Source organism: Martes martes (assembly GCF_963455335.1).
Source record: "Martes martes genome assembly, chromosome: 16".
NCBI classification, from domain to species: domain Eukaryota; kingdom Metazoa; phylum Chordata; class Mammalia; order Carnivora; family Mustelidae; genus Martes; species Martes martes.
This window is the reverse complement of record NC_137904.1, coordinates 27,896,576-27,920,609: the sequence shown is the minus strand read 5'-3', so window position 1 is coordinate 27,920,609 and position 24,034 is coordinate 27,896,576. Positions and strand designations below refer to the sequence as shown.

General features: G+C 39.8%; 1 protein-coding gene across 2 annotated transcripts in view; it reads right to left on the bottom strand.

The window, feature by feature from the left end:
* The window catches only part of AP2B1 (adaptor related protein complex 2 subunit beta 1), a 130,878-nt gene that overhangs the window by 42,517 nt on the left and 64,327 nt on the right, over window positions 1-24,034 (bottom strand). The window contains exons 14-17 of one of the 2 annotated variants that reach the window (XM_080825917.1): window positions 18,774-18,966; window positions 6,179-6,220; window positions 5,193-5,339; window positions 2,145-2,290 (exon numbers count right to left, since the gene is read on the bottom strand). In XM_080825917.1, the coding sequence (XP_080682043.1) occupies window positions 2,145-2,290; window positions 5,193-5,339; window positions 6,179-6,220; window positions 18,774-18,966 (528 nt within the window). The remainder of the gene's footprint in view (window positions 1-2,144; window positions 2,291-5,192; window positions 5,340-6,178; window positions 6,221-18,773; window positions 18,967-24,034) is intronic. The other variant, XM_080825918.1, reaches the window with a different exon arrangement.

Below are 24,034 nucleotides of genomic sequence, written 5' to 3'. Positions count from 1 at the left end.
ATACAAAAATCAGTATTACTTCTGTATTAATGAGAAGAATGCTATTTTTTATACCATCAAAACTACGACATACTTAACTCTGATGATAGACATGCAAGATCTGTACAAGAGAAATTATAAAACAGTGCAGAGAGAAGTTAAAGATGACCTAAATAGAAAAAGCAAGCTGATGGATTAGAACTCAGTATTGTTTGATATCAATTCTCTCCCAAACTGATCTACACTCTCAAAATCCCAGCAGGCAAAGGACCTAGAATAGCCAAAACAATATTGAAAAAGAGCAAAAGTGGGGAGTTTGTACTCTTATTTCAAGGCTCACTATGGAAAAAAAAAGTTTATTTTGACTCTTACTTTATACCACATTTAAAAATTATTTCAAAATGGATTATAAAAGTTAGTGTTAGAGCTAAATCTATACCACTTCTATTTAAAAAAAAAAACAAAACACCACACACACGAAAAAAGTTCTTTGTATCCACAGGCAGGCAAAGATTTCTTAGAACACGAAGTGCATAAGCAATACAAACCTTTTTCTTTTTGAAAGACACTGTTAGGAAAATAAAGGCACAGAAAATATTTGCAAGACATATATCTGATAAAGGATTTGCACCCACAATATATAAAGAACTTTTACTACTTGATAATGAAACTAAAAAAAGAAAGATCTGAGCAGATACTTTACTAAAGATATAATGGTCACTACACTGATGAACAAATTGCTCAATATCACTAATCATTAGGGAAATGCAAATTAAAATGATAAGTAAATTAAAATGCAAGTCACTATAAACTCATAAGAATGGCTGAAATTGGTAAATAGCTGGAAATAGAACTAGTCTGACAAAAGGAAACACAGACTTTCTAGATAAGTGCTTTCTAATGTACCAAACTTTCAATCTAAGGTATAAAAGTTATTTCCAAATGCTTAGAAATAAGGAAGGCAATCACTGATACAAGTTGTCACCGACAGATTTTATTAAATCTGCTTAAAGGTCCAATTACTACTTTATCAGAAACAAGTGTGATTATCTCGTATTTATGAATAAATGGACCTGCCATCAAAGTCTAGCAGGCAGTTTCCTGAAGCATGATATTTAATATAAAACAGTGATGTTTCAGAACTACAGAAAATCAGTATTTACATCTTCATGGTCCCTTCCTTATTAAGGCAAAGAATTCATTGCTAAAAGCAAATTGCTCGCCTACATTACTTAGCTAACAGGTGGAGAGACTATGTTCATCAACCAGTTATGTTCATTTTTCCCACCAAAATGTGGGTTTTGGATACTCATCTGTTTTGTTCACTACTCTAGCCCCAGTACCTAGAATGTCTGGCACACAGATGCTACACCATTATTTGTTGAATGTATAAATGCATTTAAATTAAAACTTTTTGTGTGTGTAAATAGTTTATTAAAAACTTCCTAGTCCTAGAATCCTTTAAGAAGGCAGTAAGTTCTGGTTTCCTTTTTTTTTTTTTTTTTAAGATTTTATTTATTTATGCAACAGAGAGGTACACAGTGAGAGAAGGAACACAAGCAGGGGGAGTGGGAGAGGGAGAAGCAGGCTTCCTATAGAGCAGGGAGCCTGATGCTCCGCTCAATCCCAGGACCCTGGGATTGTGACCTGAGCCAAAGGCAGATGCTTAACAACTGAGCCACCCAGGCGCCCCTGGTTTCCGTTTTCCATATGGATGAGTTTCCCAACAAAATTTCAAGGGCCTCCAGAGTGAAAGCTGACAAGTGAATAGACATGCAAGACCAGCTCTCACTCTACACCCAAATGTGCCCACATGAGAGTTTTTAACGCTTTGTTAAAAATGGAATATTGGCAGGCACCTGGGTGGCTTAGCTGATTAAGCGTCTGCTTTTGGCTCAGGTCATGACCCCAGGGGCTTGGGTTGAGTCCCACATGGCACTCCCTGCTCAGCTGGGAGTCCTCCCTCTGCCCCTCGCCATGCTTGTGCTCCCTCTCCCTCCCCCAAAATAAATAAATAAAATCTTAAAAAGATCATCTCTTTCACTCTTCCCCTACCCCTCTTCACCCTAATAAATAAACAAATTAAAAAAAAAAGGGAACACTGGCTTGTTGTACACAAGGCACATTGCTGTTTCATGACCAAGCCAGGGACTCAGACTTCTTACCTATTCTTGTTAAACTGGATTGCAAAGTCTGTCATGTGCTGCAAAGCTTTGTTGGTGAAGTTCATTTCCATATAGATGTGCCCTTGGCGGTGAGTAAATGTTCCGGAAATCTCCAAGCCTTTAGCTTTTACTGCAGGCAGCCAGACCTAAGAGACAGTATAAGAGCCCAGTGGAACCACACAAGATTTATCTCAATGCTATTTATTTTGAGTATATAAAGATGAAATTAAGATTTGGCTTCTTCAGGCAATTATGGTGATTTTTATACTATATCAAGTCAGATGCAAAAGGCTCTAGATATTCTCTGAATTTTGAGATTGTTCTCAATTTAAAAACCAAACCAAACCAAACCAAACCCACACAAAAACAGTCTATGAATAAACCTGGCTAGTTCTTCATCTTCTGTTCAACTTGGTCATTTTACTCCTTGACTACTGCTACCAAATGTATATACAAGGAAAATAAATTCCAATGAGTACAGTGTGTTTTTTTTATTAGCCCCTCTGGTAAAAGGCTTAAAAGGGAGGAAACTGAATCGACTAATGAAAATAGCATGTCTGTATCTTTGAATACTTTTTTTTTTAAATCATCACTAAAACCATTATTAGTAGTCTTAAGGGCAAGGGACTTACGTATATATGTCTTATGTATATGTGTATATATATATATATATATTTTTTTTTTTTTAATTTGACAGAGAGAGGTCACAAGTAGGCAGGAGGCAGGCGGTGGGGGGGGGCGCAGGCTCCCCACTGAGCAGAGAGCCCAATGCGGAGCTCAATCCCAGGACCCTGAGATCATGACCTGAGCCGAAGGCAGAGACTTATTAACCCACTGAGCCACCCAGGCACTCCTCTTACGTATATTTTTAACTCTTGCTACAGTTTCTGGTAAATAGTACTTATATGCTGCTTAAGTAATATGAATGCCTGTTTTCTCTATATAATCCATCATTCATTCTTGGCCTGAGAACCTGTGATAATCCTGGACTATACGAGTTAATTAAAAAAAAAATCCGGGGGCACCTGGGTGGCTCAGTGAGGTGTATGACTCTTGATTTTTGACTAAGGTCACGATCTCAGGGTCATGAGACGGAGCCCCAAGTTGGGCTCTGAGCTTAGCAGGGAGGGTGCTTGAGATCCTCTTCCTCTCCTCTGCTCCTCCCCTTCTTGCTCTCTAAAAATAAATAAATCTTAAAAAAAAAAAAAAAAACCAGGAAATTCATGAACTGTTCTGACCATCTAAGACAAAATACCAAAGCATCAGTAGATGGTTGAATAAACATTAAAACATATTCAGCCATGCTAAAGACAAAAAGGAAAGGAAGGAAGAAAATGAAATCAAACAACCACAAGATATTTTTCATCTATCGGAGGGTAAAAATCCTAAAAGTCAATAATACTCAATGGAAAATTTAAGCAATCTGGCACTTAGTACTGTGTTGCTGGAAATATAATCTGATGTCACCTTTTGGAAGGTAAGAGGAAAATGTCTATTTTTAAATGTTTAAATGATCAAACACACTGCAGGTTTACTTTATAGCCATACTTACAAAAATATACCAGGATAAAAAATATCTGTATACCAGGATATACATATGCAAAGATGTTCACTGCAACAATGTATTAACAAAAAAGGGGGAGGGAGGTGGTAGGACCAAACGAATAACCTGTATGTCTATCAACAGCAGAATGATTAAATAAATTGTGGCACATCAATAGAGTGGATACAGACATTCAAAATAATATAGTAGGGAAAAAATAAGATGCAAAACAGTATATTCCATTGACATAATACCGTTAAAGAACACAGACATACAGGTACACACATAATCCTTTTCTTCTGGTAGGACACACAATAAAGTTAATAGTGGCTATCTGTGGGAAAGTGAGGACAGAGAAATTAATTTTTCTTTTTTTTAATATTTTACTTATTTATTTGACAGAAAGAGATCACAAGCAGGCAGAGAGGCAGGCAGGCTGGGGTGGGGGGTGGAAAGCAGGCTCCCTGCTGAGCAGAGAGCCTGACCATGGGGCTCAATCCCAGGACCCTGGGATCATGATCTAAGCAGAGGCTTTAACCCACTGAGCCACCCAGGCACCCCGAGAAATTAATTTTCCATCTGTCATTTCTATATTACTTATGTTTGTCATTAGTATGTATTACTTTAATGTCAGTAAACAAATGCATTAGAAAATCTTAGACCCAATAATTAAAATTCTGTGGGATAGTATCTACCACAGAAACCTCACAACGAAGTTACTGTACTGGGCCAAAATATTATGGCTCAGTTTTAAATCCTATTTTTGGTTGCTCTATGCAGCAGCTGTGTAGACAAAGTTATGACCTTAGAATGGACAATTGGTCTACAACTCTATAACAGGGTCCTCCAGAGTCAGATGAGCAGGCAGAGAATTCAGGAAATAAACAGGCATGTTGTTCCCCAGAAAGGCACAATTACAAGAAACTGGGCCTACTATTACCAAAGGCTGAAATAAGCTTCACTTACAGCAGTTTCCACTTTTGAAATTCAGTCTGAGCAGGACATTAAGCAAGGTTGAGACTAGAAAAGCACCAATGACAGAAACCTACATCAGAATTCTAAAAAGATATGCTAAAATCCAAATGTGAGGAAGAGCACTCTAGAATCCATATGTAACACCAAGCAAAAGGGGAATGGAAGGAAAGAGAAGTAAAAATGTTACCCCTCTTTACTATATTCTGCCCTCCCCCCCCCACTTCTGCTGCCTCTCACTGTTGCATTAACTGGACTTACACTAGACTGACGTCAGTGCTGACAAACCAGACAATATTTCTAAACAAGAGAACAAAACATAAATATTTAATATTTCCAATTTTAAGTCTAATTATAAAAGTAGTTAATGAGGATGCTATGGTGCTTCATATTGCTAAATTTCAGGCTACTTTTCATCTTCCTCTTAAACTCTCTAGGACAAGGGCCCAAACCTTGGGTTTATTATCAGTGGAAGTAACAAAAAATGTTAGTAATTCAGGTATTTTTCATTAAGAAAGTATCACTTTACTTACAGCCTTAGGAGCCACATATCCACCAGGTGCCATGCCTATTCCCGTGGAGAGTTCAAACAGGTCATTCAGACCACTGCTGACCACAGCAGGAGTAGGCGAAGGAGCAAAGGTTGCAGGCACTGATGAGGGGATGAAGGACTGTCCCACCTGCAGGGAAAAAGGGAAGGGGAGAGGGAAACCAGGAAAAACAGATTAATAGCCCTTAACATGTTCTGTATTTTAGTAGTATTGATAAAACAGTAAGAACACAACATAATTACAATATTCTTGGAGTTGAATTAGTATATTCTTTGTCCTCTTAATCATCACAGTTATTTCTTCATCATTGATAATATACAAACACTCTTTAGAAGTTCTATCAGAGAGTAATCAGTAGGACTAGGAACACAGTGATCCAAGATCTTTTCTGTTTGTTTCCAATTTTAGCTTCCATGATTCTGTGCAAAAGGCCTACAGGTACCCTAACAGAGGGGAGTCTGTTTCTATAGAAAGAAGAAGCATCCAACTTAGAAAACAGCTCTTTTCCCACTTGGGTGCAGACATTTAGGCATAAATATCTAGTAGGAAACTCTCCTGGGTGGGGGAGATAGATATTCATAGCCCCCTGCCTCAGTCACTTACGAGGAGAGTCTCCCTCTGAGTCCAGCTGACTCTCTCAAGTTCTTTGTAGATGACACTAGAGAATAAGAGCTTTCTCCAGTCAAGATGGGAGGTTCCACTTCCTTTAGCTCTTTAATGTCAGGAAGACAAAGATCTCTGTAGACACCAGAGCACCTATCCCTAAAGATGTCCCTACACCACATGTGGTGTACGCCTCTGAAGAATCCAAGTAACCCTATGCTACTTTCTACTCTTCATACACTGCTATAGAGGTTTTGGTGTACAATGCTAGACAGCAGTGGTGGCTCGTCTGAGAATGTGTGCATAGGAAAGGCATCAAACAGGTGGCAGCGCATCCCATGGTGAAAAAAACGGATGGCACTTACTGCCGGACTTCCTCCAATGCCCCCGCCAAGGTCACTGCCAAGCTGAAAGAGAGAAAGGAGAGAGAGGAGAGAGAGGTAGAGTTGATTTAGCTAAGTACTAGATGCCCATATAGAATCTGTAAATTGTTCTACCGAGTTGCTGGGAATACATGCTGTTCAACTGACTCCCAAAGCCTAAAGAAATTCTAGATTGCAAAGAAATATGTTCTAGGGGAACTGAGTAGTAGTACTGATGGTATGTGCGAGTTCTGAGAAAACATAGAAAGAAGATGGAGCTGGGACATCTCAGGGATGTTTCAGATCCAATCTTCCCGCTGGGGTACACAGGCACAAACTTAAACCGGATTTAAAGAATTTATGTATTCCAAGAAGCTCTAACTCTAAGCAGTAATGTCTTGAAAGTGTTTTATTTTTCTCCTAAAAAGAAACTTAAGGGAGAAAAAAAAAGCAAAGAAAAACTAAAATGTGCTTTGATCTACAAAACCTGCTTTCCCACTGAGAAGGTGGGAACCAAACCAGTATTGAGTAATTTCAAGCTTCAAAAATTATAGGAGGAATAAGAGTGATTTTTAGAATTTAGAACTTTCCTAAGAAAGAAAACAGCTGGGACAGGTCAAGATACCCTACCCAGGGAGGAAGTAGGAAGGCATGCAATGCTCCAAATCTCTTTCACAGTCTATAGTACTAAGGAGAAATGCTGTGAGTTATCTGGAGATCATGTAAAAGGATGCTAACTATTGGAGAATTAGATGGACTTAATTAGCTCGGTGACAGGAAAATCATTCCACATAGTCTTGAGCTGGCCTTTCTCCCCCTCAGGGCTCTGACATAATTCATCCCGAAGTCAGGCTTCCATGACGAAAGCATTAAAGAAGAACTGAAGCTGAAAACAGCTGGCGTGAAGAAACATAAAACATATATACAACCAACAGTGCTGTATAAAAAGCAAACACCACCTTTTTTGGCTACAGTTCCACATCTGCCTCTTCCCTAGTTCTCACTGTGCATCTGAAATTCCTCTTTGAGTCACCAAATGCCTTGTATGCTCTACAAACACTGTTTCCTTTATTATCTGTCATTCAGTGGTAGAAACTTGGAAATCTCTGTGCTGTGGCTATGTTAAAAAGCAAAACCGTACTGGTTTTCAGGATTTGAGAAAGGATTTTATCTTCTCAGTGAAAAAATACATGAAACAGGGCTGCTAAAATCTAAATAATAATCTATCCTGAAAAACACTATGACCTATGACAAAATCCTGTTTCCACCATGACAGAAAATGGGCCGGGCAGATGCTTCATAACTAGCATTAATAAGCATTCCCTTCACTAAGATACAGAGTACTCCAAACCTTGAAGAACCGTTTCTAGAACCTGGTTCCTGAAGCTAACTTAGTGGTTGAAAATAAGCCAAAATCACATGTGTAAATAAATAAAAAGGTCACCACAACGAAAAATTTTAACAACTGGAGAAGTCTGAAAGCAAATAGAAAAGATATCACACATCTGCTTTCTTTCTGGTTCTGGAAAGCACATATCTGAAAACCACGTTTTATTCAAACAAACACTTACATAACATCAACTGGATACAAGGCACTATGGGGAATGTAAAGATGCCAGGCAATGAGGGGAATATGTAGATGAATAAAATCCAGACTTTGCAAACTGGCAGGAAAAATAAAACATGAATGCAAAACCACACAGAATATACTAAAGCAGGGAAAAAAAAAAAAAAGGAGAGAGACAGAGAGAGAAGTACTGAAGGGAAGAGCTTCCTTTTGGCTGAAGAATAATGAAAAGCTACAAAGATGTGGTAGTGTGGGATTATAAAAACAAAAAGGGGGAGGTTATTTCCCAAATAGCATGCACAAACGCTGCAAAAAAAAATGAATAAAAGCAGGATCAAGAAGAAGGAGTAGGCCAATTAGACTGAGCACAGGGTAGATACGTGTAAAAAAAAAAAAAGTCACAGAATAAATTTGCAAAGACAGGCTGATTATGGGAGGTCTTTAATTTTTTCATTTCCCCTTCATAAAACCTTGGAAGTTTCATAGAATAAGATCTAAACTTTCTTTTTTTTTTTTCTTTTTAAAGATTTATTTATTTATTTGACAGACAGAGATCACAAGGAGTCAAAGAGGCAGGCAGAGAAAAGGAGGGAGCAGACTGCCCGCTGAGCAGAGAGCCCGACGCGGGGCTCGATCCCAGGACCCCGAGACCATGACCCGAGTGGAAGGCGAGGCCCAACCCACTGAGCCACCCAGGCGCCCAGATCTAAACTTTCTAAGAGTACTAATAACTACTTCAGTTATGTTCTATTAACTATGGTTTTCAACCTTAGATACACTATTAAATCAACCACTTGTGTGTATGTATCATACGGGGCATTTAAAATACTGATGCCAAAGTCTCATCCCAGAGGTAGTGACTTAATTGTTCTGGCATGGAGCCCAGGCATCAAAATTTTGAAAAGCTCTCCTAAGTGATTTTAGCATTTAGATAAACTTTAAAACCAATGCCTTAGATAATTAACTAATGTTTGGAATCAGGAAAGATTTACCTGTTTGAAAATTACTTTGGAGCTAACTCCTGAATAAGAAGAAAGCTAGACGTTAAAAAGGAAGAAGAGGATGCATCATGTCTCATTTGTCCTAATGCTTTAATATGCTTTGACTTTCTGGTGGGCTAACCCCTCCTTCCCTCCACCATTCTCTTCCCTTCTGGCCAGGCTTACAATCCAAACTTTAAAGAGATGGAATTCCGTATGGACCTGATTGACACTCAGTGGCAAGGAAAGAAAAAACACACCAGAAGAGAAACAGCAGTTTTATCCAATATGCTAGATTCAATAAAAGGCATTGAGAAAAGGCACTCTCTGGTGGGGTTACTTCCAAAGGAAATAAAGCCCATGTACAGCCCTTATTTTCTTAGATTTCATTCTTGTTATCTTTGAGTATTATATGAACATTATCTTAGCTGGATAAGATCTGAATGTACTCTTCCCACCATGCTGCTTGTCAATTTTATTCAAAAACATGAAAGAAACTGAAAAGCAATCCCAATAGTCCCATGTTTATGTTTAGTATGTCAGCTACAACTCAGCTTCAACACAGAATCAAGAACTCTGATCTTAAGAGATAGGATCCAAAGGCCACTGAGACATGTAGACAAAAATATAAAGGTTCACCTAACTGTGCTGTTATGTCCAGAGAGCAGAGGGAAAGGACAATTTCAACACGTTTTCTACCGAGCAAAACTGTAACTTATTCAGACTTTATTCAGCATTTTTCCTTTTGACTAAAGAAGGTCCTGAGGAAGGTTATTATCCTCCTCCTCTCGGAAAATATGATAAGTGTGATAGCACAGTGATGGGCAAAAGTGAGTAATGAAGAGATGTCAGCAAAGATGGGAGCCAGGGACCCAGGGAGCAGCCCCTCCTGTCCGCAGTGACAAGCAGGATGATGCACATGGTAGTCAAGAAAAGAAGAAAGCCGCAAGGCGCAATAAAGCACAGAAAAGTTCACATGCTGTCCTGAACGAGTCATTAACCATGTTGGTTCAGTTGTTGGTATTATCTGGAGCCAGACAAGATGCATCTGCCCGGTCATACTTATCACATAGAGTATAAAATCAGCCAAATGAGGACCTGTAAAAATTGGGGTATCTGTTGCACGGTAAGCTAGTGGGAGCCGAGTGGAAAGGGCTAGGTGTGCAGGGCATGGCTTTAATCTCCATCTTAGGTGTCCAGCTACTGTTGTGTTTTAAGTGTCTCCTGGAGTTAGACACTTCCCACTGTTCCCAGGATTACTTTTTAAAAAGCTGCCATTTTCTGTGGGGGGTTGGGGGGTAGGAAAGGAATAAATGAGACAAGATGGGATCGGGAGGGAGACAAACCATAAGAGACTCTTAATCTCACAAAACAAATTGAGGGTTGCCAGGGGGAGAGGCGGTATGGAGAGGGTGGTTGGGTTATGGACACTGGGGAGGGTATGTGCTTTGGTGAGTGCTGTGAAGTGTGTAAGCCTGATGATTCACAGACCTGTACCCCTGGGGCTAATAATACATTATATGTTAAAAATTAAAAAAAAAAAAAAAAGCTGCCATTTTCTCCATGAAGGAAATGTCAGGATAGAGGAAGACAAAGAAAGGCGAAGTGCCGATTTCAGTGCAAGAATATTTCAAATGCTGAAAACTGAGCAGAATTTTCCTAAAGGTGTATAGCTGATACCCATGTCCAAATGGTGGCATGGTTAGTGGTATGTAAGCCATAGTGGTTTGGCTCCCCTAATCCCCAATCTAAATTATAGTAGTTATAGTTATTAAATGGCACTGAGAATAATACTAACATCTGGCTACTGCCAAAGAGTGGCTACTTTATCATCTCTGAAGTAGTGCTGAATTGGGCTTGGTTCAGGTTGTGCCCTTGCAGTGTTAATCAAGTAAATGGATGGAAAGCAATGATTTCATGGTGACTTACAGTAATTTACAGGTTAAAGGGATTTCACCACAGTTATGTGATCTCTGAGACAGAGCCAGGTTGAGCCAAAAGTTTAAGCTGAGTCAACCCACAGCTCTAGTTCAGCTAGATACCAAAAGGAAACAGCCTTATCCAATGGCAATATACTACAATAACAGAAATACAGAAGGAGAACTCATGAGTAAGGTTCTAGAAGGCAACAAATCCGCCTGACTCCAAGAAGTCTTTTGTAAGAGTATCCAAATGAGATGGCCACTAAATAGACCAAAAGAAAAAAAAAATCCCATAATGATCACAATGGCTGATCTCGGTTAGCCCCTTTCAGGTACAGACCTCTGACCAGTCCAAAATAGACCTACTTTCTTCTAAACGTACGGTGCTGAGTATCTGAAGACATTCTCTTAATTAGGGGTGCAGATCTTAAGCTCAGAAATTTCTCTGCTTCTATCTAGAGTTACTACCTTTTTCATGTGATGCTTTTCAGAATGTATTTAATTAAAGGGAATCTAAAGGAATGCTTCTGGTCATATAGCTTACTGACAGTTCTATTATTCAGAAGTCAAAATAGAATGATGTAAAAATAGTTTACAGCAATTCCCATGACAAACAATGAAATTGAGACCAAAATCCTACTGGGGTCAAAAACATCATTCTGTGTTTTTTTCTATTAGGCTTTTAGATTTTAGAAGGCACACAGCATCACTTAGGTAAAAATGTAATTTTCAGCTGTCTGGCTACAAACATTAATTTGATCTTCAAAAAGCTATTCAGAAAAGCATCACAAAATATTACTAATTAAATTGGTGAAAAGAATCTGTAACCATGCAAAAGCTATTAAACTAATGGCTAAGAATGGACTTGATGTGGAATAGCATGAGTTGAGATCATATAAAATCATCCAAAGCCTCCTTGGCTTGATAGAAAAAAAGGCTTATATCAACAGAAAAGTAGGGGGAGGGGCGCCTGGGTGGCTCAGTGGGGTAAAGCCTCTGCCTTCAGCTCAGGTCATGATCCCAGGGTCCTGGGATGGAGCCCCGCACCTCCTCTCTCTCTCTCTCTCTTTGCCAGCCTCTCAGCCTACTTGTGATCTCTGTCCGTCAAATGAATAAATAAAAAAAGAAAAAAAAAAGAAAAGTAGGGGGATGTAAAAGAATACTTCCTGAGATGGGACAGGGAACGAATGTGTCACTACTGGTCTCTTTGGTCCAAAAGAATCCCATGATGAATATGGTAAAAGTCCACAGGAGAAGCTATGGATCCTGTTTCATTTTCTTTTGCAATACTTACTACCTGACTCTTGAGTTGTCATCTCTCTTTCCTCTACTAGAACACAAGCTTGCAAGGGCTAGTCACAACTATATTCCCAGTACACAGAATAAAATCTGATATAGAACCAGCACTCAAATATTGATTCAGTGAATGAATGTTCTATTAACCATACAAGCAGGGCTACTGGCAATATTACTTCTCAGGGAGGTAATTTGGAAATGAATCATTTTATTGGAGAAAATTATCACAAAATAGACAGAAGTCTGATGAAACCATTTCATCAACTGGCCTAGCTCATTGTATTGGCCCTGACATTTCTAACACACAGGAACAGAACCAGTTAGGGAAAAAAGGGACCCAACCCCCATCCCAAGGTTCAAAGTCCTTTTTAGAGAGGAAATGTATTATTGTCTGAACAGTTCTGACAGCAAGTCTTCCGCAGCAGAATGCCCTGTGCATCATTTACCAGCTCTGAAAGCACTAGTGTTTTGTATCACAGCTCACTGACAAACAGATGAGAAGATCTGATGACATGATTTCATGGCTCTACTTACAAGAGGGTAAGATGAACAATCTTGTTCCTTTTGCTGCAAGATAGATGTATGAACTTATCCAGTCCTTCTTTGCACAAATGAATACACTTCTAGCCTTTCTCAAATGTTCCTATGCCTCCTAGTGGCAAGCCAGCCCAAACTCACATACCCAGAGCACCCGGGAGGTACAGTGAGAAGAGGCAGAGGGCAAACAAGCTTTGTGTTCTGGCTTAAGCACTCATGCACTTTTATAGTCTAAGCCTTAACACAGCAGTGTTTAGTCGGTGTGGACTTTGCTTACCATCACATAAGAATGACACTGCAAGATGGATGAGCCAAATTTATTCTGCAGCTACAAATGCCTCCTGCACTTTGCTGTGCACTCCAGACACTGTGTACCCCATCTGAGCAGGACCAACGTGAAGTGAGACAGGACTCTATTCTAGAAGACAACAATAACAAACTGGAGGAATCTCACGAGAGTCCTGGGTTCAAATCTTAATTCTGAGACTTCCTTGCTATGCCACCTTCAGTTTCCTGTTTTGAAATGGGGCCCAATATAATTTCCCTGCAGAATTATTTTGGGGATTAGAAATTATAAAAGGTCTAAGCACAGGAAACTGGAACAGCAACAGAAACTCAGTATTGGGTAATTATTCCCCAAAACTGTCTGATAAAAAGACAGTGGTACAGAAGCCACACTGAAGAATTTACCAGGCAAAACTGGGCTATAATTCACAAACATTTCTTCCAACACCACCAACTCTAACACTTAAGCTCTTTAATCACTACAAATCTTTTCCAGAGGAAGAAACAGAAAGATGCAAAACGAGTATGTAGTAGTTTAGTCCTATGGGCTAAAAAAAACTAAGATAATCACTAAAATAGTACCCGACTTAAAACTTCTGAAAAGTAAAAGTAAAAATCTGCAAGAAACAGGGTGGGAGGGGTGCACTTATCATGACGAACACTGAGAAATGCAGAGAATCGCTGGATCATTGTATTGTGCACCTGACATTAACACTGTACGCTAATTATACTGGGGGAAAAAACAAATAGAGTGGGAGGATTTGAAAAACATACACTGCATTTAGGACAAGGCAGTTTCTCCTCTAGTTCACACTATTCCAGCTGGGCACACTGAAAGGACATTTTTCTGGCTGGAAAACCTCTGTCAGCAAAGAGAAAGGGCACTCTGGATAATGCTTCCTTTCCGGTCTGGATGTACAATAGCACCATTTATCTAAATAGAATAATGCACAGCACCTTGGATGAACAAAAGGCTATAATTCAGCGAAGGCCTCTGCTGACAGCCTGAAAGTAAAGGTGACCAAAAAAAAAATCAAGATTCAATTATTACTTTAGTGAAATCTCACAGATGTCAGACTTACTAGGAAATGGTCTCTTTGCAACATGTATGCAGAAGTCATACACATGGGCCTCAGGTCACCTCCCACACTACACCAAACCAGGATCTGTGCTGTCAGAAAAGTCACACTACCCAAAATGAGCACTTTCTCAGATTCCATATCAGAGGCAACAAAAGACCCACACAACACTTCTGAAACTAAGAAACAAAAAGACTGAAGCAACTTTTGTAAGCATACATTTAGATAGTACACTGTCCTGCTTCACATGTAGAACACATCAACCATGTAAATTTCACTACATTCAATCTACATCAAAGTGACAGTTAAGTTTAGAGTAACAGAAGGAGGAAACTATCCACAGGGTTCAAGCAAAAGAGAATATGCTAAGGCAGGTAGAAACTAAAAACAGGGATATTTCAGTAAGGAGACTTTTGAAAAGAATATGGAGAAAATCCATTTTGATTTGAGTCCTGTGATGAAAAAGCATTCCATTTTTAAAATTTGAATCTCTGCCTAAATCAATGATTTTCAAAGGTGCCTGCCTCCAAGATCAGTAAGAATCAACTAGGAAGCATGGAGTGTGTGTGTTTTCTTTACATCACAGCAATATCTCCCTCCACTCACTTTTCTTCATTTAAAAATCAGCTCTTATGGGTCACTATTATTGATGGAAGAAGGATGGAGTCTTCAGGTAAGTTGTGGCAAATAATAATAATGATAAAGTAAATAAATTAACAGATAAGTACTTCCTTAATGACAATTCTAGAAAAAGCCTCAATTCACTAAACCTCAAAATTTTACAACAGTGAAAGGATGTAAGGATCACCAGAATATGAAAAGAGAAGAAGAATAACTCTCTAGTGAATTTTCAAGTTTTAGGACAAGTTTTAGGACAAAAGTACAGAGGGGCAACTGGGTGGTTTGTCGGTTAAGCGTTCAACTCTTGATTTTGGCTCAGGTCAAAATCAAAATCAAAATCAAAGGACTGTGAGATTGAGCCCCACGTTGGGCTCTGCACCGAGCACGGAGCTTGCTTGGGATTCTCTCTCTCCCTCTGCTCCTCCTCCCCACCCTGTGCACACACCCTCTCTCTTAAAAAAAAAAAAAAGACAGAAGAACAGGTGACAATCTAAAATACAAAAAAAACATTTTTCAGTCTCCAATTATACAAAGGGAGCAAAGGTGAAAAGAACCCTGGGACTGAGCAACTACATCTAAATTGGTCAAATTCAACTTGTGGTCAATTTCCGGTAGGCTGGACTACCTCACTGCAAAATATAATAAAAATGTCCTGGGGAGACGGGGAAGGAACAGAGATATCAGAGAGGTCTGTTTTTGTAGAAGGTACTGAAGAGGCTCACCACAGTATAATTCTTCAGTAGAAATCATTGCCTTGGCTTAGAGATGAATTTTTAACATCTCTACCAAACTCCATTTGGAACTTCTTTTGGCTCAATATTCTGAACCTTGGATGCAAAATTAAAATAACCTGGCTATCTTTCCAAAATATCAATGTCTAGGTCCTGTCTCCCAGAAACTCTATTTAACTGCTCTAGGACTGGACCCAAACACGGAGAGCTTGTTTTTCTGTGTGTGTGTGTTTTTAAGATTTATTTATTTGAGAGAGAGAGAGTGTGTGTATGTGTGTGTGTGTGTGTGAGAGAGAGAGAGAGAGAGAGAGAGAGAGTACACGAGTGGGGATAGGGGCAGGAGGAGAGGGAAAGGGAGAATATCTCAAGCTGACTCCCCAGTGAGTGTGGAGCCTAGACGCAGGGGTCCACCTCATGACCCTGAGATCTTGACCTGCGCCAAAACCAAGATTCAGATGCTTAACTGTCTGAGCCACCCAGGCGCCCTGATAGCTTTTTTTAAAAAAATATGGTACTAATGTGGGACTAACTATGCAGCTGGAGTTGAGAACCCCAAAAGCTTAAATAAAAGGTCTGTAGCTGCCATACTTCATTAGCAGCACGCCACTGACCCCTGTGGGTAGGTTCCCTTAGACAGCAATGATAAAAGCAGCAGTGACCATACAGAGGCCTTGCTGCCCACCCTTCTGAAGTGAACACTGCGGTAACCTGAGTGCTCCATGCCAGGTGAGCACGTTAACTCTAACCCAGGCCAAATTTTACATCGGGGTCTGGGTGAAAAGCTACCACTCCCAGCAACACTATTCTTCCTAGAGAGTAAAAGAAGGACCTTTCCTTCTTTTATTACTATCCAAAAATAATTTTAGGAGTTTCTTGCCCTCCCTCAATTTGAGGCAGAAGAGAACCCCTCTTTCTAGGAGTGTGTTTACTGCTAAGTCAAGAGAAAAATGCATCTGGGTTTACCAACAGCTACGGGTCAAGTACCACACCGAAGTGGTTCACAGTGGTCCCTGAAATTGTACAGTTTTATGCAAAATATGGCCCATGGAGCCTGGAGCTTGTTAGAAATGCAGACTCCTCGGTCTCACCTCACACCAACTAAATCAAAATCTGCCTTACACAAGTTCTCCAGGAGATATATAAGATTTATACAGACTCACATTATAGTTTGAGAAGCACTGCCGTAAGGAAAAGATTCACTCAAGAAACAGCACTATCTATACAGATTAAGTAAAAACTCTTGAGGACTACTTCTCTCTTTAGATAATTTACAAAACAACAATAAAAGCATTTTTAAATGGCACAGTCTACAGCTGCCTTGGAAACTCACCTTCCGTGCAGCCAGATTTAGGCTTTCCTTGTGATGTTCTCTTAAAAGGATCTTAGTTCTCTGAGTGAATATATATTTAACTCCACACAGATCCAAAGCAAAAAGCGCTTTTACTCATTTTGATATCTGAGATATATTTGTACCACAGAATAAGGTGAAAACTGTATGACTTTCTAGGGCTGTAACACCAAGTATACCATTTTGAATCCTGAAGTCAGGAAGAGGTAAAATACAGAGTTACATCGGAACATTACTGGGCCTCCATAGCAAAAAGGCTGTGTGATATTTACAAATCCAAATGGGAAAACAATGTACTCCCCACCCCCAAAAGAACATCCTTTACAAAAAGAAAGAAAGAAAAAGGCCCATGTGTGACTCTGGCTACCACATCTTAAAAGGTAACATTTATTTTTTCCTATTTGAAGTAGCACTTGTGGGAATTTTAACAGATGAGTAGATAGTTAAACAAAATATAAGGAAGAAAACTCATGGGCGTTAAGGGCCAGCAACTGCTAATACAAAGCCACACGGAAATACCATGTCCCTTTCCTTCCATGCTAAAGTGGGTCAAGAAATAAGAGCGTAAAATCCAGACAACATTAAAATACAGGGTCTCTTTCTTCCCTCCTTCCTTTAAGCTTAATTTCTTTGTCATTCTTAGGTTCATGTTGTCAGCCACCAGGTAAATTAAGAAATAGGGTTGTTAAGGCATAAACTTGAGTTGAGGAGGATGTAGCATTTAACTTGTGGGTGATGCTTCAACAGAACAGGAAGAGCTATTTCAAAGGTTATGTGGAATGTCTGGGAGAATCCATTAATATTTCAGTATTCACTTTTTAGTCTCCTGAGAGACTCCACAGACCCTTCTGAGTCTACAGGGAGGCTATGTAGCCATGCAGAATGATCATATGAGGAAACTATTCTTATATAATTGGTCAAATCCACTCATTAAAGATATGAATATAAAAAGCAGATGCTTCCATTCCCAATAAAGATAATAAGCGCTACCTGCATCCCTATGAGCTGGTGTCTAGGGCTTGGTTAGTGTACAGACTCCGAAAGCAGTGACTTTCCATTAGTAAAATGCACAATCCACAGAGATATGACTGTAACCCTATTTTCTTAGACACTCTGCCAGCCAAGAATTAAATGTACCTGTACTGGCTGGCATAAATCTCAGACATAATGCTCCTCATAACACAGAAGAGAAAAGGCTGGTGTGTGTAACAGAAAGTGAGGCTGTTTCATTTATGTAATCTCTGAGAACATATACTTTCCTATCTATGGCATATCTTCCAATTTCTGATGTTGGGAAGTAAGTCTGTTGGCGTCTTTGCAGACAAACATGTACAAGTGTCTAGCTAAAAGAGCTCCTCTAATTCCATCACAATTGGTTTGTAGAGAGCCATGTGATGTGACATATATATATACACACACACAGATGTGTGTGTGTGTGTGTGTGTGTGTGTGTGTGTGTGTGTGTATGTATACACAAAAATAAATAAAACTTATACATAAGTTATTTTTCCGGCCTTCTCTACACAGATGGAAGGTCATCCTTAATATTTCTCATTTATCTTGTACAGCAACGAAAACTAATTTTAGTTCCCATTGGTGGCACATATTCACAGATACTCTGGACTTTGGAGCCTTTTATTATTAGAATCCTGGAAGCTAATTAAATTGGAAGTATGGGTGGGAGGAAGAAGGGGGACAAATAGAACCAATCAAGCAGTACTCCCCAACTGTAATAAAGGTTCATTTTTTTACACAAATGTTTCATAGGGCTGCCTCAAAACCTTTCAGAATTGGGGCATAAACCAATAAAATATAAAAAAGGCAAAGATTTGAAAGCCTCAAGATAGGATGATTTCTATGAGGTCATTTAAATGCTGTTCAGGGAAGAAGGAATTATAGGGGCTATCCAGAGTTAAGAAGCAAGAGCAATAATAAACTCTGGAAAGAACACTAAATATTAAGATTGCTGAACAATAGGTTGGCTAAATATCAAAACTTCTATTTAGAGGCAGGACAACAAAACAATCCTGCACAGTTGCGAACATGCCCCATAACAATTAATTAATTGACAATATCAATTAATGCCAGAAGACAAAAAATCCTGTCCTTTATCACAGGAGATTGTTCTGCTCATCAAGGAAAGGTCTAGTTCTAAAAAGCTGAATAATCTAAAGCTCTTTAGCTCTAAAGAATTTAAAATCACCGAAAGAAAAAAGGAAGAAAGATACTTACCAGACTATCTAGTCCTCCTCCCAAGAGATCCACTGCTCCCATCTGCATCGAGGACACCTGTGGCACATTGACTGGGGGACCGAGGTCAAGGTTTAAAAGGTCTCCTAGAAGGTCACCTTGAGAGGGGATGACCTGAGGCTGTTCCAGGTTCGTGGTAGTGGTGGTGCCAACAGGGCTGTCACCTGCATCAGTGCTGCAGTGACACACACAAGGAGGGGGAAGGAAAAGTCAGTTTTACCCAGGACATAATAACAAGGCGTAAGTGAGTATCAGATCTATAAGACACAGGAGGAGAGGAGCGCCTGGGTGACTCAGTGGGTTAAAGCCTCTGCCTTCAGCTCAGGTCATGATCTCAGGGTCCTGGGATCGAGCTCCGTGTTGGGCTCTCTGCTCAGCAGGCAGCCTGCTTCCTCCTCTCTCTCTCTCTCTGCCTGTCTCTCTGCCTACTTGTGATCTCTGTCTCTCTAATAAATAAATAAAATCTTTAAAAAAAAAAAAAGACACAGGAGGAGAGAAAACAAAAAAATAAAACTTACTTATTTTTTTAGCAGTATTATTTTTTTAAAAGATTTTATTTTTAAATAATCTCTATACCCAATGTGGGGCTCAAACTCACAACACTGAAATGAAGAGTTGTATGCTCTACCGACTGAGCCAGCCAGGCCCCTCAAAAAAATTATTTCATAATCATCTGCTAATGAACAGGAAGAGATGACAGCAATTCTTATTTTTATCAAAACATGGGTGCTAAAATGAAAATAAATGTACACTATATAGCCTCAGCAGTCAATTTTAACTGAGCACCTAAACTATGATGGAGCACCCTAATGAGAACCTTAGGGCCATATTTTTTAAAAAGGAAATGTATTTCCTGTCCTCAAATAACTTAAACAACAACAAAGAGCAGCATTTACAAAATGACTGCAAAGCACATTCACCGTGTAATATAATAGCAGAAATGAGTATGATAGGAGTGTCTGCATACTGACAGCATGTAGCTGAGAAACAGAACAAGTCAGGTAGAGCTGATTCTAAAAGCTTCTGAGGATGGTTTTATGACTAGATTTTGAAGAACAGCACAGATGAGGAAATAACAGGGAGAGACTTTCCCTAAAGGAATGGATGGTTTGTGCCAAGGCACAGAAATGAACGTGACATTAGGGGTGGTGAAAAATTTGTATTGGCAGGAGCAGAAACTGGGATTAAGATTTTGGGAAAGAGAAGATGATGGGCCCCTGGGTGGGTCAGTTGTTAAGGATCTGCCTTCAGCGCAGGTCATGATCCTGGGGTCCTGGGATCGAGCTCTGCGTTGGGCTCCCTGCTCAGCGGGAAGCCTGCTTCTCCCTCTCCCACTGCCCCTGCCTATGTTCCCTCTCTCGCTGTGCCTCTATCAAATAAATAAAATCTTCGAAAAGCGAAGACAAGAGAGAGAAAACTGAAAACTAGCCTGGGAAGTTAATTTTTATGATAGGCAATGCAGAATCACTTTGATTTGTTGAACCAAGAACTAAAAATAACATTAGAAAATCATTACTCTAACAGCTGTGTGTCAAGTGGACTGAAGTTGGAAGAATGAGTATGGAGATCGGCAAAGAGTAAGCTAAACTGCTACTGCCACCGCACATAAAAATAAAAAGTGGTAAATTCCAAGAGATAAAAGATGTTGTAGGGTCAACTGGGCAGCTGCGTAAGGAAAAAAATGAGCCTTGACTCTTGTACCTCACAAAATAAAAATTAAAGAGACAAAGCCAATGTAAGTGTGTAGGGAAAAACCTAGGAGAGTACCTTGATGGCCTTGGGAAGACAAAAGTTTCTACAGAAAACACTAGGTATTAAAGGAAAAAAAATGATTATCCAGACTTCACTGAAACTGAGAGCATCGTTTCTTTAAATAACACCATCTAGAGAGAACGAAAGTAAGTATTTTTCACAGACTACAAAAAGATGCTCACAACGCATGTATCTGACAAGACATGTACCAAAATCACATAAAATATTCCTATATATTGTTCAATTATTATATAAAGAATTCCTACAATGAAAAAGAGAACCCATTAAAAAATAAGGAGAAGATCTGGCATGTCACAAAACAGGATCTACTAGCAGTCTATACACCTGAAGAGGGACTTAAGCCGTCTCCACTCAACAGGAAAATGCAAATGAAAACTAGAGCAAGACCCCATCACGTATCTGCCAGGATGGCAAAAATGGATATGACTAACAACCCCAAGTGCCCATCAGCATGTGGATCACCTAGAACTCATAGCCTGCTGGATGGGCACACTGGTACAATCTCTTGGGAAAACTGGCAGCGTCTCCTATAGCTACATATACATCTATTCTGTGACTCAGCAATTCCATTCCTAGTTGTATACACAAGAGAAGTAAGTATGTAAGTCTAAGACATACACAAGAATATTCATGGCAGCTTTATCCGTAAGAGCCCCAAACTGAAAGCAATGCAAAGGTACATCAACAGAAGATAGAAGTAAATTGTGGTATATTCAGGCAATGGAATACTATACACCAATAAAAAGAAACAGAATTGATTTATATTGTGTTCAAGAATAAGGAAAACTATAGTGATATAAGTCAAAACAATGGGGGCGCCTAGATGCTCAGTGGGTTAAGCCTCTGCCTTCAGCTCAGGTCATGGTCTCAGGGTCCTGGGATTAAGCCCTGCATCAGGCTCTCTGCTCAGCGGGCAGCCTGCTTCCCCCTCTCCCTCTGCCTGCCTCTCTGCCTACTTGTGATATCTCTCTCTCTCTGTCAAATAAATAAATAAAATCTTTAAACAAATAAATAAAAGAGGTCAAAACAATGGTTATCTTTGGAGAGTGGGTATTAACAGCAAAGGGGCATGAAGAATCTTCTAGGGTGCTGTAAATATCTGATCAATGTGGTTATGATTATATATATATGGAAAAACCTACTGAGCTATACACTAAAGGTTAGTGCACTATTAAGATTATTATAAATGACATGTCAATTTAAAAAGCGGAGGAGGGAAGGGAGAGGGGAAAATCCTACAAAGAAAATTCTATGTTCAGATGGTTTCACTGTGAATTCTTCCAAACATTTAAGAACAAAGTAAAACCAATCTTAGATAAATTTTAAAACAGAAGAGAGAATGACAATTAAGAAAATCCCATGTTAAACTTCTGGGAAAAAATAACTGCATAATTGTCACCAAAGCAGTATTTTTTAAAGGTGAGGTTTTGCTAAAGTAGACAACTATTTATCATCTCATCCCCTAGCTCAGAGCAGCTGACAAGTTTTAGTAAGTGATAGCCAACTAAAAAGCACCTTTTCCTTTCCCACGCGATTTTTTTTTTTAAGATTTTTTTTTTTATTTATTTGAGAGAGAGAGAGAGAGAGAGCATGAAAGGGGTGAGGGGCAGAGGGAGGAGCTGGCTCCCTGATGAGCAGAGGGCCTGATGTGGAACTTGATCCTGGGACTCCAGGATCATGACCTGAGCCGAAGGCAGTTGCTTAACCAACTGAGCCACCCAGGTGCCCCTCCCAAGTGATTTTTAAAGATTTAGTTAAGTAAGCATTTTTAGATCTCTAGAAGAGGCAGAATAAAGTTTTACAGTGTAACTGTATTTCATGTCAGAGGCACAGCGTAAGATTTTATTTATCTGACAGAGAGAGACACAGCGAGAGAGGGAACACAAGCAGGGGGACTGGGAGAGGGATAAGCAGACTTCCCACAGAGCAGGGAGCCCGATTCGGGGCTCGATCCCAAGACTCTGGGGTCATGACCTGAGCCCAAGGCACACACTTAAAGACTGAGCCCCCAGGTGCCCTGGCATAGCACTTCTTAACTGAATGCTGCAGAACAGAGGTAGGTAATGTCAGTACTATTATGGATATGCCATTTGCAGCAACCAATCATCCTTATTTATTTCAAAAGGGATTTTTATGCATTTGTGTTTCCCTTAAAAAGACAATATAAGTACATGGGGTGCCTGGGTGGCTCAGTGGGATAAAGCCTCTGCCTTCAGCTCAGGTCATGATCTCAGGGTCCTGGGATGGAGCCCCACATCGGGCTCTCTGCTCAGCAGGGAGCCTGCTTTCCCCCCCACCCAGCCTTTTTAAAAAAAAAAGACTTATTTATTTATTTATTTGACAGACAGAGATCACAAGTAGGCAGAGAGGCAGGCAGAGAGAGAGGAGGAAGCAGGTTCCCTGCTGAGCAGAGAGCCCAATGCGGGGCTCAATCCCAGGACCCTGGGATCATGACCTGAGCTGAAGGCAGAGGCTTTAACCCACTGAGCCACCCAGGCACCCCCTCACTCTCTCTCTTTGCCTGCCTCTCTGCTACTTGTGATCTCTGTCAAATAAATAAATAAAATCTTAAAAAAAAAAAAAAGACAATACAAGTACAAATGCACACACACACAAAAAGATTATCTAAAAAGGAACCACATAAGGGACTGTGAAGGTAACAAATTATAAAAAGACTATTAATCAGATAAAGACCTTATGTAAGAGACTGTTTCTTTTTAGTTTAAATACTGGTCCTTTTCTTGTGCTCTAGAAAGGGTTGTTTTTATTTGTTGATTTCGTTCACTTCCCCCCTCTGAGGATCAAAAGTTATCATGAGAAAGGTAATATAAATGGCCTATAAATATGGTTACAGAGGCAAGTTAAAGAGAAAATCGGTACTCGGTGCCTGGGTGGCTCAGTGGGTTAAAGCCTCTGCCTTCAGCTCAGGTCATGATCCCAGGGTCCTGGGATCAAGACCCACATCGGGCTCTCTGATAAACAGGGAGACTGCTTCCCCCTCTCTCTCTGCCTGCCTCTCTGCCTACTTGTGATCTCTGTCAAATAAATAAATAAAATCTTTAAAAAAAAAAAAAAAAGGAAAGAAAGAAAATCGGTACTTATTACCCAAACTTAAGAGACTGGGAGATGATGTACTTAGAAGTCAAATGTCACATCTAGAAGGTCAAATATGCTTGTCTACAGGAGAAAACACCCTACTGTTACAAGGCCTAATCCTTATAAAGCCACAACTTCCTCTGGGTGAAAATTACAGCAAATGCCCTAAAACCAGAGAGTCAACTCAAGTGAAGACTAATGAATATCAATAAACATTTGCTTGGACATTGTCCTTTCCAGTCTGTCTATTTACTTATTTATGATTTTATTTATTTGTCAGAGAGAGAGAGCGAGAGAGAAAGCACAGCGGGGGAGCAGCAAAGGGAGAGGGAGAAGCAGGCTCCCTGCTAAGCAGGGAGCCCGATGAGGTCCTT